This window comes from Melanotaenia boesemani, chromosome 3, assembly GCF_017639745.1.
Source record: "Melanotaenia boesemani isolate fMelBoe1 chromosome 3, fMelBoe1.pri, whole genome shotgun sequence".
Classification (NCBI taxonomy): domain Eukaryota; kingdom Metazoa; phylum Chordata; class Actinopteri; order Atheriniformes; family Melanotaeniidae; genus Melanotaenia; species Melanotaenia boesemani.
The window spans coordinates 17,207,367-17,224,612 of record NC_055684.1 but is presented as its reverse complement, the minus strand read 5'-3'; the positions used below and the strand labels follow the sequence as shown (position 1 = coordinate 17,224,612).

Here is a 17,246-nt window from a genome sequence, read left to right as displayed (position 1 = left end):
TATAAGCACAGTTTCACACACTTTTCTGGGTCAAGTGAATTTCCCTCTGGAGGCTCTCAAGATCCCCACCATAAACCTACTGGGCAGTCTGGTTCTGGTACTGCTGGCTCTCCAGGATTTTACTTCCAGGATTTTATAAGACAGTGATTCTCAGCTGCTGGGTCCAGACCCAAAAGTGGATTGCTGACCTGTTTTCAGTGGGTCACTGGCCTTCACCTGGGCAAAGTGTTGTCATGAGCTAAAACACTCCCAGTTCTGCTGTTCATTTCTTCCAGATCTACAGTCATTGATGTCAGTTTTACACCTCAGGCTGAAGTGAGTGCAATTATGTTTTTTTTTTTAAAAGACAGTAATTTTCAGTATTTACTGATAAAGTCTTCAGAAGAAAACTAAATTTTGTATACTTGAATATTTTTGTTTTATCTATTTTGAGTTTGTGATTAAAATCTGATATGATGGTTGTCAATAGATTCAGTGAGTTTTGTCCGCTAATTTGATTTTATTTAACATTTAAAAACAGACTATGAACAAGCCTTTTTTTCAGTTGCACTTTTTATATCATGCTGTTTGCAGCAAAACACCAATTGAGACTGTTTTAAAATGGCTGTTACTGAAATATTTTGTTATGGCAGTTTAATGCTTAAAGTTTGATTAAGTAGCTGAATAGTTTCACTAGTGTAATGTTATATACTTATTGAGAGGATACTCAGCTAAAGCTACATGTTTCTGAGTTTTGTTTTGTTTTATTTTTTTGCACTTTTTTATTACATGTTTGTGCATGTAAGCACTGACAATTCTTTACAATCTGAGGTTTAAATATTAAATAAAATTCAATTAATTATATTATTAATATTATATTATAAAATATAAATAGCAAATCAGCAATGTGCTATTAATATGGAACATAATACGTGGAAACAAACAGCTAGTGGATTTACAGTCAGCTGTATGCCAAGTATTCAGAGGCATGCTGAATTAATGGGTCATTTTGTTGTTTTCTGTGCTACACATGCACATTAAGCAAGGGTTTGCCATTCCATTGGGTAAGCCAAACTGTGAGAACACCGGCTCATTTCAAAGATTTATTTCATATGGCTTGCCTCCCTTAGAAGACTCTTACATTTCCTAAATGGCTCTTCATCTAGCTCCCTTTAAGCCTAAATTAGCCTAATTTAACAATTATGAATTTATTAACAGTGCTCGTCAGAAAGTATTTATTTAGTGTTTATATTACAAAAAGCCCAAGTTTTATGCATTTTTTACATTATAAATAAAATGTAGTTACTATTGTTTAAATTTTAACGAGAAATTACAACTGAACACGCCTAGATGAATTCTAAACAGAGCTAAGCAATAGTGGTTGAAGATTCGGCTCTTCTCGACGTGGATCGGCTTTTCTCGTTCGCAACGATTCGGCTGCTCGCCGGTGAACGAGCCTCCATGCCAGTTGGTGGCGGTATTGCATCATACAGGTTGTGTAACGCACAAACAACCAATAACACTTGAGAAGAGGAAGAAGCAACACAGCAACAGAACGAGCAAACTGTACTTCCTTACTTTGGGGAAAAATTACATTTGATTTTGGGAACAGCGTGAGAAATGAGAGATTCTCCGCTACAACAGCACATCTCACTTTGAGGTGAGGAATTCAGATCGTTTCTTGAATTCGAGTCTGGTTGTGTGAGTCCCATAAAGCGATCGAAGACAAGCTAACCTGTTATGGTAAACTGCAGTTGAGCACTACTGCTTAAGGGTTTTATCTTGTCTTTGTTATTTTGTTTACATTACACAAGTTAATATAATGAAGACTTCATCAAATTGTGATCGTTAATGATTGCGTAAATGTATGTTGTGTCGTCATGTTGTTGCGTTGCATTTGTAGTTTGGCTGCATAATGTGTCTGACAGTTTCCTGTCTTCTGCAAGTAGTTGTTATAAATTAAGGGATTAAAGCAAATTTTCCAGAACGTTTAGCACATACGATGACTCCTTACATATACTTATTGCCATAATAGTCAATTCAGTCACTATTCCCAATGCTTCTAACATGAACAAAGGTCATATGTTCAAGGTTCAAGGTTACTTCATTAATACTCGTGGGTATATTTGCTTTTCAGAAAAAATATTGTATTTGACATTCCATAACAAACACACACACACACACACACACACACACACTGAACCTGACAGACAGGTACTTGACTGAGTGAAAAGTCAAAACAAAAAAGTGCCCAGTGTTCCACCATCCACTAATATAGCAGCAAGAATAAGTAAAAACATAAAATAAGATAAATAAGATCACAATAGATAAAAATAAACAAATAAAAACACAATAGAAAATCTTTAGGAAATAAAATTATTCCCTGGGATTAAAAAATGGATAAAATGTGGGATAAATAAGTAGAATAAATAAAATAAAGTGCAAATGTCACTACTTCTCATTGAGCTTAGTGATGGCAACAGGAACAAAGCTGTTTTTTATGACTCTTTGTCCTGCACCTTGGGCCTAAAAGCCTCCGTCCAGAGGGAAGAAGCTGGATGGGAGTCATTGTTAGGAATTGATAAAGCCATCCTCTCTCATCCACTGTTTGGTGTACAGGGAGGCTGGACAAGGCAGAGACTCTGCAATCAGGTGGCTGGACCATCTCACTATTTGGTTGAGTGAGTTTCTCTCTGTAACAGAGGTCTGGCATTTTAAAAGTTGTGCTTGTAGTGAAATTACTTAATATTTATGCCAGCTGTATTTTTTTTTACTATTAAACATAACAACAAACATGGCTATTTTAGCAGAAAATGGTTGTATTATTAACAAGAATAATCTCGCTTTTATTTGGGAAAAGTGGATCAACTGGCTGGTTTCAACACTTTAATTAGACTGTAAAACCTTGTCATTAAAAAAAGATCCTTCCGTAGCTTGTAGTACTACTTTATGAAACAATAACTTTTAATAACTAATTATAACAATAATTTTCTTTATGGCGTTATCAGTCTGTCATTTCACCAAAGAGGAATTTTGGCTAATTCTTTTGCTAAGGTTGCATCTGTTCATTGAAGTTTGTGGGCATTTGTTTGTGCACAGCTCTCTTAAGGTCCCTGACCTAGCCTTTTGAGGCCCGGACTTTGACTGAACCAATAAGCACCCAGATATTTCTCCATTTCAGTCATTCTCTTGTATTTTTGCTGCTTTGCGCGGGATAATTGTTCTGTTGCAGGCAAATTTTAGTTTTCAGACAGATGGCATCACACTTAAAGAAAACTTTGTTCTGCAAGGTGCTGAAGTTCTGTGGCTGCAAAACAAGCCCCGTTCATTACCCCTCTATGAGGTGTTTGCACTGATATGCTGTGTTTGGGTTTCTCCAACATGGTGCTGGTTGGAGAATCAATTTAACATCTAACAAATCATTTTCTGTAGATTTGGAGATGTAGCTCTTGGTGTTTTTGCTGTTTCTGGAAGCTGTGCACAGTCTGATTGGGGTGAACTTGCAGGAACTGGCATCTGTATTGAATGCTTTCTCACTATAAAAATATTATTCCTGGCCAGTAGGTCAGTCTGTCATGCAGAACCCTGTATTGTTCTAAAAGCCTCATTACACACATGGACAAGGAGAATCACATTATTTGAGCCATTTTAAATGTGAGAACACCTCTGACAAAGGAATTTTATCTTCTACAATTTTGTACAGTACACATACTCTTGGGTGCAAAAACACATCATAAGCATAATTCAAGGACAGAGCACAAAGAAAGCACATAATCTTATGATATAATGGTGTAATATAAGATGTGTTGCAAGTGAGAAAGTTCAGATTTACCCATACTTATTTACTTCTCAAATCAAAATGATGATAAATATGTGGCCAAAGAATATTTGACGTGTCTACCTTACAAAGCAATAACATATCTGCTTGTAGAAGTGGGACAATGAGTGTAACAGAAAAACTTTTAGATCAGAATGATTTATGACATCAGTAGTGTATTCATGTTAAGTTACAGTAAAGAGCTGGTGCTGAACGTTATGAAGTTGGCTTTAAGATTTTGGATGGATCAACAGGTGAGGTGGCGCCATGATCCTGAAGTCTGCAGCAGCTGAAGGCCGCCAAGTTTGACAGAGAAATTGCTGTCGCTCCTGCCACCATGGGGACAACGATGAGTGAGCCGTGTATCTATGACAAACTTTCTGAAAGCATCGACATCCTACGTCAGTCCGGCTACCGCTATGGCATGTCCGAGCGGGAGATCGAGAGGTTCATCAAGCAGGTCTTGGAGACCAATGAGCCCAGAAGAGACCCTCCCCAGTTCCCAATCCTGAGAGCCACAATCAAGGTGAAAAACCTGTTATCAAGAGGAAATATAACACAAAAGACCATAATTAAGTAAAAATGCTCAACAAGGCTGAGGCCTTTTCTTTCTGTAAAAAAAAAATTATTATAAATAAAACTGTTCAGTGTTTTCTCAGCTTCTTTGGATCCAGAAAAAGAAGATAATTCTCATTATTTTAATACCATTGCTTTGTGCAGTTTTTGGTGGCAGTGGGTTTCCTGCTGGTGGTGGTGCTGGCCTTCACCTACCCCCAGAACACCCCACAGCTGGGACTGGTCAACCTGGGCTGTTACAACTGGTCGTCTCCGCTTAGCCACGTTCGCCTGCTCTCCCTACCCATTGCCAAGAAGTACAACCTGCAAGGTATCAATCATTTTCTTTTTTCTATAAATCTCCCACAAACATAAGAAAAACACTGCTTCTTTGGCTAGAAGCTCCATCACTTGTGCACCATCACCGAGTGATGCTCCTTATACAAACTAGAAATGATGGCAACTGTTGAGGGAGGATTTATTTTTTCTGTGTTGCAGGTTTTCATGAGTGGTGGAGTGCTGGCGCTCTTAGACAGAGTTTGGTCAACTGTTCAGGATGTGCAGAGATCTCGTCTGTGCTGGAAGTCCCAGAGAGCCTCAGAGGAACCGTGACCCTGCGACGAGGCCCACAGCTCGTCCTGCTTAAGGTCAGAGCTTGACACGGTCAGGGGTGGCTGCCTGATGAGTCTCTGCCTGCTGCATTCACATGAGTACAGACTTAAACAGTAGACGTGAAGTAAAGACCCTTTTGTTAAGTCTTAAATGGAATTTGGAAGTGGGATGAGTTGCTGGTTAATAATTATGGGATGATGTACCATAAACAGATTTAAATGTACATTACTATTGATTGTTTTAAAATCATCAACTGAACTATAATCTCTGAATTTTAAATCAATCTTCTATCATCACATAGCAGTGACAGCAACAATATGCAATACACACATTCAATCAACTCTTCCCTCTTTGTTCATACTGCTTTCCATTCATCCATGCTGCAGGGTGGGGAGTCCCTCACCATCCAGCGGCAGCAGCTGGAGGAGCTCTACTTGGCCCACTCAGGCTCCATGTCTATTCTACTGGAGGAGGACGACGACAGCCAGCAGAACAACAACCTTGGCCTCCCTCAAGGACCTGCCAACTTCACCCTGCTCTGGTATGTATATATGTTTAAAGTAAATGACCTTGGCTCTCCTAGACCAGAAACTGAGTCTGACTAGGTCCAAATTATGCTGTCTGGGTCAAAATCTGTCTCAATCAATTCACTAGTTTCACAAGGTTTTGCAGAGTTTCATATATCCTGGATAACTATTTAAAAAGGCTGATGATTTGTCAGTGCTGGAGGGGTGTCTACTAACTTTACATCACATAAAATGTTTTCTTGAACGTTGCACTTCAGCATAGATGATATGGAGTGGTGGACGGTCCATGATCAAGATCAAGTCAGTCACATTAGAGCAGAGTAGGCTTTTTAGAGAGCTGGGCACCCCCTTAGCTTCTAATGAACAGCAAACATTTAAATATGCAGGAGCAAACCTTAGTCCACAAACTGTTTCATTAGGGTGTGTTTCCACAGGAGGTTCAGTTCTGGGACCAGGGAGAAGGTGTTGAGGTGGCTATTCCCAAAGGCTGAGCTCTGCCCCCTGCTGGACAGTGCTGGGACCATCCTGCAGCGTTGCCTGGTCACCCACAGCACAAACTCCCAGAGCAAGGTTAGCTTTGACACCCCATGATTGACTTAAAGAAGACTTAACAGGATTCATTTGTAGCACAGTAAGAAAAAGTCAGTTTAAAATTAGTTTTTTGGATATTACTCTTCAGATTTTTTTTATTCATGTGTGTTTTGTAACAAAGTGTTGACCATCTGTGGTGTAAAAACAATCCGCCAGGCTTTCTGTGACTTGTTGTTTGTGTTTCAGGGTGTCAGGGTGTTGGGTTGGCTGGTGGTGGGCGAGGGGCTGCCAACCGTTCGAGTTCTGCCTGTTCAACGCTGTCAGAAACACTGCAGCTCCTTCAACCTATGGCTGACACCTGGAGACATGGGTAACACCAGTTGCACATTTAAACCCCTCAATGACAAAATGCTTCTTCAGTCTGTAAGAATAAACACTGGTTTGTGCCTAAAGGGGAAAAAACATATCAGGTGGACACAAAACTGCAAATATCTTTGGGGTATCAGTCAGCAGCCATTATTGGCATTATTATACCAGAGATTATTGGCATTATTATACCAGAGATTATTGAATTTAGCCACTTCTTAATCAGCAATTTGTAGTTTGTGTGTGTATTGTGTCTGTTGTCCTCAAAATCAGTTGACTGTCACGTGTGGGTGCTGAGGCTGTCTGAAACAAGCATTCACTCATTGTTTTCTTCTCTGACCCGTGCAGTGTATGCTGACCCTCGGTACTGGCAGATGGAGCTCTTCCCGGGCCGTGGTCAGAACATCATCTGTGACGGATCAGCCTTTTAGCCATCAGGGTTGCAGAGTCTAGGACTGGGGTGTAACGCACAAGTTCGGCTGTGAATGTTTGGGGATTGGAGCTTGTTGACCTTTCTGTCTCTCTGCACATGGATGCTTTATAACCTCCGCCCTGTTTTTTTTTTGTTTTTTTTTTTATGTGTGGCACTGATAATCCTCCCAACATCCTCAAATAGTTGGAAACTACTGCACATATAGATTCAGTTTTGGGGGCGGGGGGGGTGACCTCCTGCAGACTCCTGCAAGGACTTCAGAGGACTGAGGAGCAACTTTGTGACTTTGTATAGTTGAACAGCTGAGAATCATCTGTTCTTGTGCCACAGCTTAAAATTGATCTCTAGTAATTAAAAAAAAAGAAATTGTTTGTTGTGTCTGTTTAGCGGATTGTTATGATGCTCTTGTATCTAAGAATCAAGCAAACCTTGAATCCAGATGGGTTACCATCAGGGAAATATCTATAATGCTTCTATCTAGTTTGTCAAACACATCGGTGTTTGAAGTGGAACAGTCCGCGAGCTGCAGGAGACACACCTACAGCTTCTGCTCTTTACTAAATACTAGAAAACCAGTTAACCCAGGCCAAAACAACCACAATGTTCTCTGTTATCGCTAGTAGTATGCACAACACCCACTAATTTTAATATAAATTAAACCTCATTTTGCATAAATATCTTATTTAAATAATTTTCTATAAATGTATGTCCGTAATAGTTATTTACGTACTAAGATAAGCTAATAACAGACAACATATTCTATATAAAGGAGGCAAAAAGAAGCCATGACGACGCTTTTATTAAACTAGTCATTTAAGGCAAATAGCTTGCAGAACTTGTACAGTAGTGCCTCGAGTCATGACATTCAAAAGCAGCCTTATAGTCACAGATTTTAATTACGAATGAGTTTAAATCAGTTTTGTTTTTGTTTTTTTTAACTGTCAAATCTGAAATGTTACATAATGGTGCCTCTTGTTTGAGGAAACCATTTCTGATTATAAATAGCAAAGACAATGTACAGTTAATTGGTTCTATGTCATATTATTGGGCAGAGAAGAAACTTTTAGATGAATGTCATGCAGCTTGGAAGTCATTAAAGATTATATAATGATTGCTTGTGATTTTTCCAGTATTTTCTGTGGATTATTTGGACTTAACACTATTTCCCATCCCATCAATACATTTGATGACAAATCTCCAGTTTCAGCTGAGTCATTGTTTTTGCTTATTTTATAAGTGGTAAATTATTAGTTTTAATTAAAATATGTTGTGATATATTTTGGATTATCATTGCCAATTTTCAGCAGCAGTAGTCTGAGAAAGAGAAATAAATCAGTTTGGCAAAGTTGATGCTTGTTGAATGAAAGGTTTCTACATTTGAAAGACAAATTTCCACATCATCTCAGCTAAAACAAAATCCTTGAAAATGTCAGACTTGCATAGAGATGTGATGGTTTTATTAAAAAAATAAAAACTTCTGTTCAGTTTTTCCTTCAGTCTTGTATTTTTTTTAAAATAGTCATTTATTTACTTTTGGCTAGTTGTATTACAGAAGCGGTTTAATGAATTTATCACATGGATGGTGTAAAACATGACAAGCCAACGAGGTCACCCACACAAATTTTAGTACTCTGAATTATGTTTGCATGAATGATCATACTGTGCAGTTATATTGATTTACCATCACTTTTTAACATGTTTAAGGTTTGTTAAGATTGTAGAAGCAACCATTAGCATTTTAGCAAACCCTAATTAAATGTATAAATAAATGTATGTATTGACTTTGGTAAATGGTTTATATTTATATAGCACTTTTACCCAAAGCGCTTGACAATATACATCACATTCACCCATTCACACACACATTGATGGTGGAAGCTGCCATGCAAGGTGCTTAACCACGACCAGTCGTGGGGAGGAGCAATTTGGGGTTCGGTGTCTTGCTCAGGGACACATCGACATGAGCTCAACAGGCCGAGGATCGAACCGGCAACCCTCAGGCTACAACACGGCCACTCTACCCATTTTAATCCAAGAGGTGTTGATTTAGCTGTGTGGTCAGTTTGAGCTGCAGCGGGTGGATTTCATATGTTTTATTACAAATGTACACTAAATGTAAAAACTTCTGATGTGTTTTTAAATATAGTCCTGGATGGACAATAGCCATAATTTTAGCCTCCACTCAGAGGAGGTATGTCCATTTATCAGAACTTACAAATAAATCTAATGTTTTCATCAAATACATTAATCACAGATCAGTTTGGGTTGGAGAACATGGACTCATAAAACAGAAAATATTTACAATTATATTAATATGGCACAATAAAGGCTGCACTTATCCTTACAAACTTCCAGTGGGCAACACAAGGCTGAACGTTACCACAGATCACAAGTAATCATCTCAGGGTGTGTTTGTATCTATGTGCTGAATGCAAATGTAAAATGAGATGTTCTTGTGGTTGTGTTGTGGTCTCCAGAGAAGAATAATTTACAACTCTTTGCTTGATGTTCCACAATATCCATCTTCTTTAAGTGACTAAAAACTAAAGAATTTCAGTGTGACAATTTTGGGTATTCTCACATACTTCATATATATATTTATATATAAAAAAAAAAACACACACACACAATGAGAGATGAGCATGGTACAAAGAAATTGTACATATTTATTAGTTTTAACATGATTAATAACAGCTGCCAGCAAGTATTACAGTGCATAGAAACTTTATATTTTCTTTTTTTGTAAGTCTGATTAAAGCTCTGTGGTCATTACAGCAAATAGTGGTGAAGTCTGTTATTAGAACAATTATAGTAGTTGGAGATGTTTAAAATGAATAAAAATAAGTACCCAATAAACTCAAATTTAAATATATTCCTCCTCTTTCTAATTGCCATGTGTCAATACTGACTTTAAAGTCAGAACAAAAACAACTGAATCAAAGTAGAAGACTCACCACCTCAGACAAAAATCTTATTTTTGCTTTTAATGGTGGCAACTGGGAACTCTCGATCGTGTTTAAAGGTTTTTATTCTCTCTGGGAGAAGGTGGTTATTCCCTTTTTTTTTTCTTTTACAAGAGTTGATAAGGGAAGTAGAAAAACAAACAGAACATTTAACTCCCACGACTGATCATATAAACAGTCGACTTTCCACTTACAGAAAACAAATATAACCAATATTCAGTAATATTTAGGAATCTTCACATCGTTCCTAAAGGAAAAGAATTCCTCAGGTCTGCTCTTCGTGTTTTCTATCATGTAGTCATGCTTCAGTTTGTGTCAGTTTCCTTTTTCTGACCACGGCTCTGTTTCCTGGTTAACATTAACAGAGACTAAATGTTTCTGGTGAGCAACACTGAGTGAAAGTGGGGAAAAATTATGTTGATGCAAAAGACAATAAGGAAGCACTTCAGGTCATTTGTCAGTTATGTTTTTTGACATTTTTAAAGCATTTATAAGCTGGTTATAAAAAGCTGTCATACAGTATAATTTTTTACAAGAGATTTGAATCCATTATTACAATAACAGATTATTGTCAGAGCAGCAAACCCACAAAAGTAAACAATGGATAAAAACCCACCCTGTATATAAATAATATACTTCACCTTAATAATAAAAAATAATGAACCTGATAACTGGAAACTCAACTCTAAATACCCTTACACCTTCAGCTAATCAGCACTCAGTGATGTGACGCTTGTCAGCTTACACTTCTTAAAATATGATATAGAGTTCAGAAAAGTTGACAGTTGGAGTGAAAAGTGTGAAAGCACCATATTTGGATACTCGGGGTCAGTTTCTGCAAACAACATCATCTCCCCTCTTATTATTTCTTCACATCTGGACTATTTTTAGTGATATGAGCAAACTTAAAACACTTTCAGAACCTAGAGGGAGGGGATGCTTGGGTGCTCTAACCCTTTAACAGTGACCACAACTTTTAGAAACTCATACAAAATGCCTTCAAATGCGGTTAAAAAAAGTAAAAATTGGTCAAAAACCAGTTTTTCAGGCAGCTGTGCTGTGTCACGGTGATCCTGCCAGCAGTGGAGAAGTTTCAGAGGTTTTGTACAGACGAGATGCAGCAATACCTTCATGTGACCAGTCGTACAGATGCCTGCTCTGCAGATCAGCTTCTGCTCGCAGACTGATTTTCTTTAGAGGAAAAAAATATAGAAACAAAGAAAATTTGAAAACATTTAAGGCGATGTCACATCAGTTACTCCAGACTCCATCTTCTCTGTTATTTTAAGTAACCTAAACCAAGGCTTGAGCCATCCTGTGCTGCTCAAAATTGGTCAAAATTTCAGCTAAAGCGGTGAAACAATGAGATAAAGTACCTGAAAATCTCTGATGTAGGTGAGGAAGAAGCTGATGAAGGAAAAGGCCAGAGACCATTCAGACACTGTGCTGATGAAATGAGCTGTGTAACCCTGAAGGGACAAGAAGAAAAACAGCTGTAAGAATAATTTAACAGCAACTTTTATACTCAAAATTTAAATTAAGTTAATGATCAGATTCATTGTCAATAAGAGTTTGTGATTTAGATGAAAAACTTATTTTGGTTGCTGTTTGTGTTTTAACACCTAGGAACTTATTTAATTAATTAATTAATTAATTCAAACTTTTTTTTTTTTTTTTATATACAAGTAAAACAAACAATCAGCTGTAACGTAGCAAACACAAACTACTGACCACTTCTCCCGGAGTCCAGTGGAGTTTGTGAGGGACGTCCACTCCTGACAGACTGCTGTACATGATTACCGAAGATACAAACACTGACAGATCATTAAGGATAAATGCTCACTCTGAGATATTGTGATCACTACATCTCCACTCCTACAGACCAAATTCCAGCTGTCAACATGCTTTAGGATACTGCTGATGATGCTTCCCAGAGTCCAGAGTCCAATCCAAAGACGGGCCAGGTATATGTTCTTGCTGTGGACGTGTGGCTGCATGCAGTGTGAGAGCAGCGTCTGAACCAGGATGTAGAGAGCTCCAACTCCAAAGGTAAGCACCGCCCCCAACAGGTGCATGGAGAATATAGTTGTCTTCTGCTCTGACCGACACACACTCACTGCAGTCATGTTCAGCATTTCAGACATTCAATGTGCTTTTAACTGATCCCAGACCAGCAGCACTCACCTGGAAGTTAGCCACCACGCACATCCCGAAGGAGCTGATCCAGCCGAGCAGCAGACCGAAGCGGTTCAATCTTTGGAGTTTGGCCTCCTCCTCACCTGCGAGAGCCTCCACCTGTTTGTAGCGCACATACACCGTGGCAATGCCTGCCAGCACCGAAACTTTCTCTGATTATGTTTGCAAGACTAGAAATTCCACAATAACAATAAAAGATGGACTACATCCGCAAGACTTTGGCTATTTTTTAACAATTAATATAAAACACATTCACCTCTGTTTATATTTAACTAATACACGTTTGTTTATGTAAAATGCATCAGATTAGAGTATTTGCATGTATAAAGGTCAACCACCAACATCAAAGTTGGACATTCGTATAAAAGCTCTGTGGCATCTGGAGGTCAAGTCAACGCAGCATTTTTTTTTGTCATGCTGCCCAAACTTTTCTGATTAGTTTTTGTAGTCTGGCAGTTTATATTTTCCTCCAAAATGAGGAAATGCTGCTTCCCTGCAGGAGCGTACGTGAGTTATGTGGGACGCATCGAAGAAACACATCAAGGCCAGGATTCACAAAACAATATCAAACTATATCTGACACACCAAGCTGCATCCTGCAAACGTCTCTTCCTTAGGTAAATAACATGCTTCCAGACATCTTGGCTATCCTCATGATACAAGCAAAGCATACTTCATTAAGATTAGGATCCCTTCTTTTAATTGCGCCATGATTTTGTTAACCATCGTAGGCACTTTCAGTAGTGTACAGGAGGGAGAATGGGCATTCTGACCAGTCTACAGCTACGCAACCATTTTTAATTTGTTTAAGGCCCAGTTTCTTTATTTTTGGTGGTGGTGTTGTTGGTAAATGTATGTGTAGCACTATAATCCAACAGATGTCATCTTTGTGGTATTTATCAGTGGGTAGGCACTTTCATTTAGGTGGCAGGTCTTGGTAGACAGAAGTATGCATGCTATGCACGGTGCTTCTTTGTTGTTTAGTAACTTGTTTTAGGAAAATCAAAATGGATACTTGCATATGTAACAAAGACCTGTCTGCTGAGCAAAAAAAAATCATGCATCCAATTAAGAAGAATTTGATTATTATTTAACAAGACAAAAATGCAACTGTAGTGTCATGACTAGCACATCAATGCTAATATATAAAGAGCTTCAGTGTCTTTAAATGTAGACTGAGTCTAAATATTGGATGTTCTGGCAAATTTCTATTAAAGTTATCACTATGGTTCTCAGCAGTCTGTTAAATAAGAGCTCTTTTGCGGGATCTGACCACATGGGCCAGCTTTCACTTCTCAAGCAACTCTCCTAAAGACCTCCCAATCATGTACATAATCTTTAAATAGTACTCAAAGGGACAGTTTGTTCATTTAAAACTTGCAAAACCTCAACCTTAAGAGCTAAAAGTTCACTTTCTCTGTAGTGCAGGCCATCCAGTAACCCTAAGGTTGTCAGTGAATGTCGTATGAATGTTTATTGGTCAGACAGGCTGGTGGCGTACGTTGGCTGCCGTAGCTTACCACCACCAAGTATAAATGATGAGTGAATGAATAATGGATTCACTGTAAAGCACTTTTAGTGCCATCAGCAGAGCAGCACAGTATAATCCATTATTATCATTTTTAACATGTCCGATCACTCAAACAGTGCCACAAAAACAAGATAATATTCACTTCACCTCTCATGGCTTTATTTAAACAAATGAAAAACCTAAAACCAATAAATAAATCAGTCATCACAGATGTTTAATTACCTTGCTGCTAACCAACTACAACCATTTTATCTTGGTGTTTTAACATGTTGTTGGTAATAATAATATAATACTTTGAACATGACAAACCCTAAGTTACAGAGTTATGTTACAAATACTCATAGTTTTCGCAAAGTTGTCTTTATTTTATTTATTTTTAATTCAATATTTTTTGTCTTAAATTAATTATACCAAATGAATGGATAAACCCCGTTACATACCACTATGCTATGAATTTCCTATAATATTTTATTAAAAAACAATGATAATTATTTTTTATAATAATCTTCTGAGTCCCTTTTCAAATATGTTTACAGGTAGGAAAGCCTGGCAGCAGTAACAACTTTGTCACTTTAAATCTGTCCAATCAAGTCTGATTACTGGTCAGCCACCATCCCAACCCCAGTTCTGTCTGGGATTATATGGACGTGCACCAACAATGGATTGCTTTACAGAATGAAGAGTCTGAATGTGTGTGCATGTGTGTTACCTAAAAAGGCTGACACATCCAACATGATCCCAAACAAACATCTCTCTGGTGCCAATGTTCCTGTGTCACTGCAACACACGACAAATGTTCAATTAAAGACGTCCTGCTTGTTTTGCTCATCTATTAAGACCTAAAATAACACAAACACTGTTTCAATAAAACATCCTAAAAACAGCGTGTTCTGAATAACTTGGGGGAAAAAATGTCAAAGATTTAGTCCAGATTCAGACCTGATATAAGGCACCAGAGGATCCACATGTCTCAGCACCACCGCTGTGACGTAAGCGAAGACGAAGGATGCTGCAGTCCAGATGACCAGCGCAGCGGGCAGGAAGCAAAGACCCTGCTGAAACCACCACATGGTGTCCTCACTCTGTATGCTGCAGGTTCACACTGACCTATAGAAAACATCATCATCATCATCATCTACTGGAGAGCATCCCACTTAACTGTGCATGCTGAATTAAGTGGCACAAACTTATGCTTAAAACCACAGCAGTGGCCATTGGCTCATCTACTTTTCTAACAAGTCAACAACAATTTAGCCATAACGGTTTATTGTACGCTATTTTAGAAATCTTTGGCTTACACAATGAAATAGTTTCTGATTTTCTCTTCTTTGTATAACACTAAACTGATTCTCCTTGAGCTTTGGACAATTAATCATACGAGAGAGAGAGAGAGAGAGAGAGAGAGAGAGAGAGAGAGAGAGAGAGAGAGAGAGAAGCACTGTCTTCTAATAAAAGATCCAAGTGAGCAACTTATTATTACAACATATTTGAAAACAATCATGAAAATACAGCACGTGACAATGACTTTTAAACAGACCAGTTATTTTACATGACATTGTACAAGGTCGAAACTCCAACCGAGAATTAAAAAAACACAGTCTCATGGTTTACATAATGAGGTTTAACACTAGTCCTCAAAAGAAATCTCAAAGCTTTCTGCCCTCAGGTAAATAAAGACATAAAAATTCCTTCAATTAAAATGTAGTTTAACTTGTAGAGGCAGATTCGTGGAGCATTTAAGTTTTACTTCCTGGTGTTTTCTGGGGAAATGAAACTTATAAAATTAGAAAAATACCCTTCTTATCACCAGTAGAGAAAAGACCACGACCAAGTTATACTATAGAACCAGATCATTTAATAGTTTCTCCACAACTTGATCCGCATGTCCAGCTGAACTGAGAACCGTTACTTCAAGAAACAATAAACGAAGCCTTCTGTAAAACTAACTAGGCTATTTGGCTAGGGAATGTTCAAACACATTGTCAAAACTACTTAATTTGTAGTCAGTAATTATCTGGTGAACTTTAAACTTGTTACTGGTCAACTAATTTCACGTTATTTTAGCAGATGGTCCAGGCAGCAGCTGTATTAAATCAGCATGATCAATACAGTGACATAATGACACTCACGTTGTTCGAGTCATCCAAAAGGCATAAAATTCCAGCGGCAAAAAGAGAAGTTACGCGAACTGTTTATATTCAAATCCAAATCAGGTACTCAGACCTTATTTAGCTGAGTTTAATCCGCCTCAAACGGCTTCGCATCTGATCGAGATAAAAAATAAAAAAAAAATGACACTTCTCTTCCTTATGAGTTACGCATGCGCACTTCAACCCAATTGATGAATTTGTCCTGCATTCTGCCTTGCAGGCGAGAAGCAGGCCAAAGCCGTGCTCCAGGTAGTCCAACTACTGTGACCTTGAACAACCTCTAAAACACTGTATTCATAACGTTTGAGCTCAGATAAATGATATATTGTATGTATATTTATAAATACTAGATTTATAATGTTCCAAAATTTTGCACAAAGGTACACGATCATGAGTACATATTAATATGTCAGTGGTTCCCAACTACCAAAAACCTGTCTTCCTTTTTTTTCCAGAGCTTTGGTGGCATCACCAGCTCTGGTGTCATCTTGCTTGATGGACCAAGATTGTACTCAAACTGGAAGAGCCCTACAACCCCACCCTTGCTATATGACAACCTTCAAAGATAATAAGATTATCTGGGCATGTGTCCCATCTACACAACCTAAAAGCTATGTGCAAGTACAACGAGAAGCACTGATATTGTTCAAGACCTGACAGCTTTTCAAAGGGGAATATTATATTTACAAAACTAAAATTGTTAAATGATTTTCTCTAACCTTAAAGATCATTCAAGATTCAAACAGGTGGTTGGAAAAAAACAACCAATTTATCATTTCAAGATGCAGAAACGTCTGTGACTAAACACTGAACTTAAATCAACAATCACTGAAAAGTGTCAGATTAAATAATGAATTTCCTCAAGTTTTCTTCATTTTCTTTAGTTTGCAGTAAACAAATATTTAAAAATCTGATTGAATCTATTTGTAACCTTTTCCAGAAAGATCGCCACAACATGATGAAAAATGAAAGAACCATTAGTATGTTCATAGGAAAATATTTTAATAGTATATTTAATGCTGACATTTTCATGTTGACAGAAATAAACGAGGTTTTTGGCCCTTTGGAAAGTTTTCCATTTAAATGTGTTGAAAGACAGACTTTACCTGTATTGAGCAACGACTTTTATCATGTCCAGGTGGTAGATGAGATTTTTCTCCCACATAAACTTTACAGCTATAACAGCAGTTACACTAAACTATGGAGCTAGATGATTGAAATCCTTTCTGCAGGAAGATATGCATGCATTTCTACTTTTTAATCACTTTATTAATAGAGGTTATTACTAATGAAATGTGTACTTATTCTGCATAGTCTGTTGAGTATGTCAAATATTCTACGCCAAATTGGATTTAAGGTTGATTTTTAAAAAATGTAGAGGGAGGATGATCTCTTTGCACCTTACATTAAAAAAAAACTATAAATAATGTCTATAATTAATGTTTGTTGCTAGTAAAAACAAGTCAACTTATTTCCCAAAGTATTGAATTAATTCAAGTTTCATCTTGCAACTGGTGGAGCAAAGTATTCAGCAGCATTAAAATAGTGCCGAGATGCAGGAACAAGTGTTGGGAATTCATCACTCT

At 37.7% G+C, this 17,246-nt stretch overlaps 2 protein-coding genes across 3 annotated transcripts; one reads left to right on the top strand and one right to left on the bottom strand.

Annotated features, from left to right (window-relative positions):
- Window positions 1–1,487: 1,487 nt before the first annotated feature.
- Window positions 1,488–8,306, top strand: c3h6orf89 (chromosome 3 C6orf89 homolog). Its single transcript, XM_041981103.1, has 8 exons — window positions 1,488–1,639; window positions 4,051–4,322; window positions 4,517–4,682; window positions 4,850–4,998; window positions 5,350–5,504; window positions 5,925–6,060; window positions 6,268–6,391; window positions 6,736–8,306. The coding sequence occupies exons 2-8, from the start codon at window positions 4,134–4,136 to the stop codon at window positions 6,816–6,818; spliced, it is 1,002 nt and encodes a 333-aa protein (XP_041837037.1). The 5' UTR covers window positions 1,488–1,639; window positions 4,051–4,133; the 3' UTR covers window positions 6,819–8,306.
- A 1,151-nt stretch (window positions 8,307–9,457) lies between these two features.
- LOC121636249 (DNA damage-regulated autophagy modulator protein 2-like) lies at window positions 9,458–15,806 on the bottom strand. 2 transcript variants are annotated; one of them, XM_041979596.1, is made up of 8 exons: window positions 15,640–15,806; window positions 14,450–14,617; window positions 14,220–14,287; window positions 11,968–12,110; window positions 11,699–11,876; window positions 11,515–11,597; window positions 11,160–11,252; window positions 9,458–10,974 (listed from the first exon to the last, which is right to left on the bottom strand). In XM_041979596.1, the coding sequence occupies exons 2-8, from the start codon at window positions 14,578–14,580 to the stop codon at window positions 10,846–10,848; spliced, it is 825 nt and encodes a 274-aa protein (XP_041835530.1). In that variant the 5' UTR covers window positions 14,581–14,617; window positions 15,640–15,806; the 3' UTR covers window positions 9,458–10,845. The 2 variants fall into 2 exon arrangements, with proteins under 2 accessions (XP_041835530.1, XP_041835531.1); XM_041979597.1 differs by lacking the exon at window positions 15,640–15,806 and adding an exon at window positions 15,306–15,554.
- Between the last annotated feature and the right edge of the window lie 1,440 nt (window positions 15,807–17,246).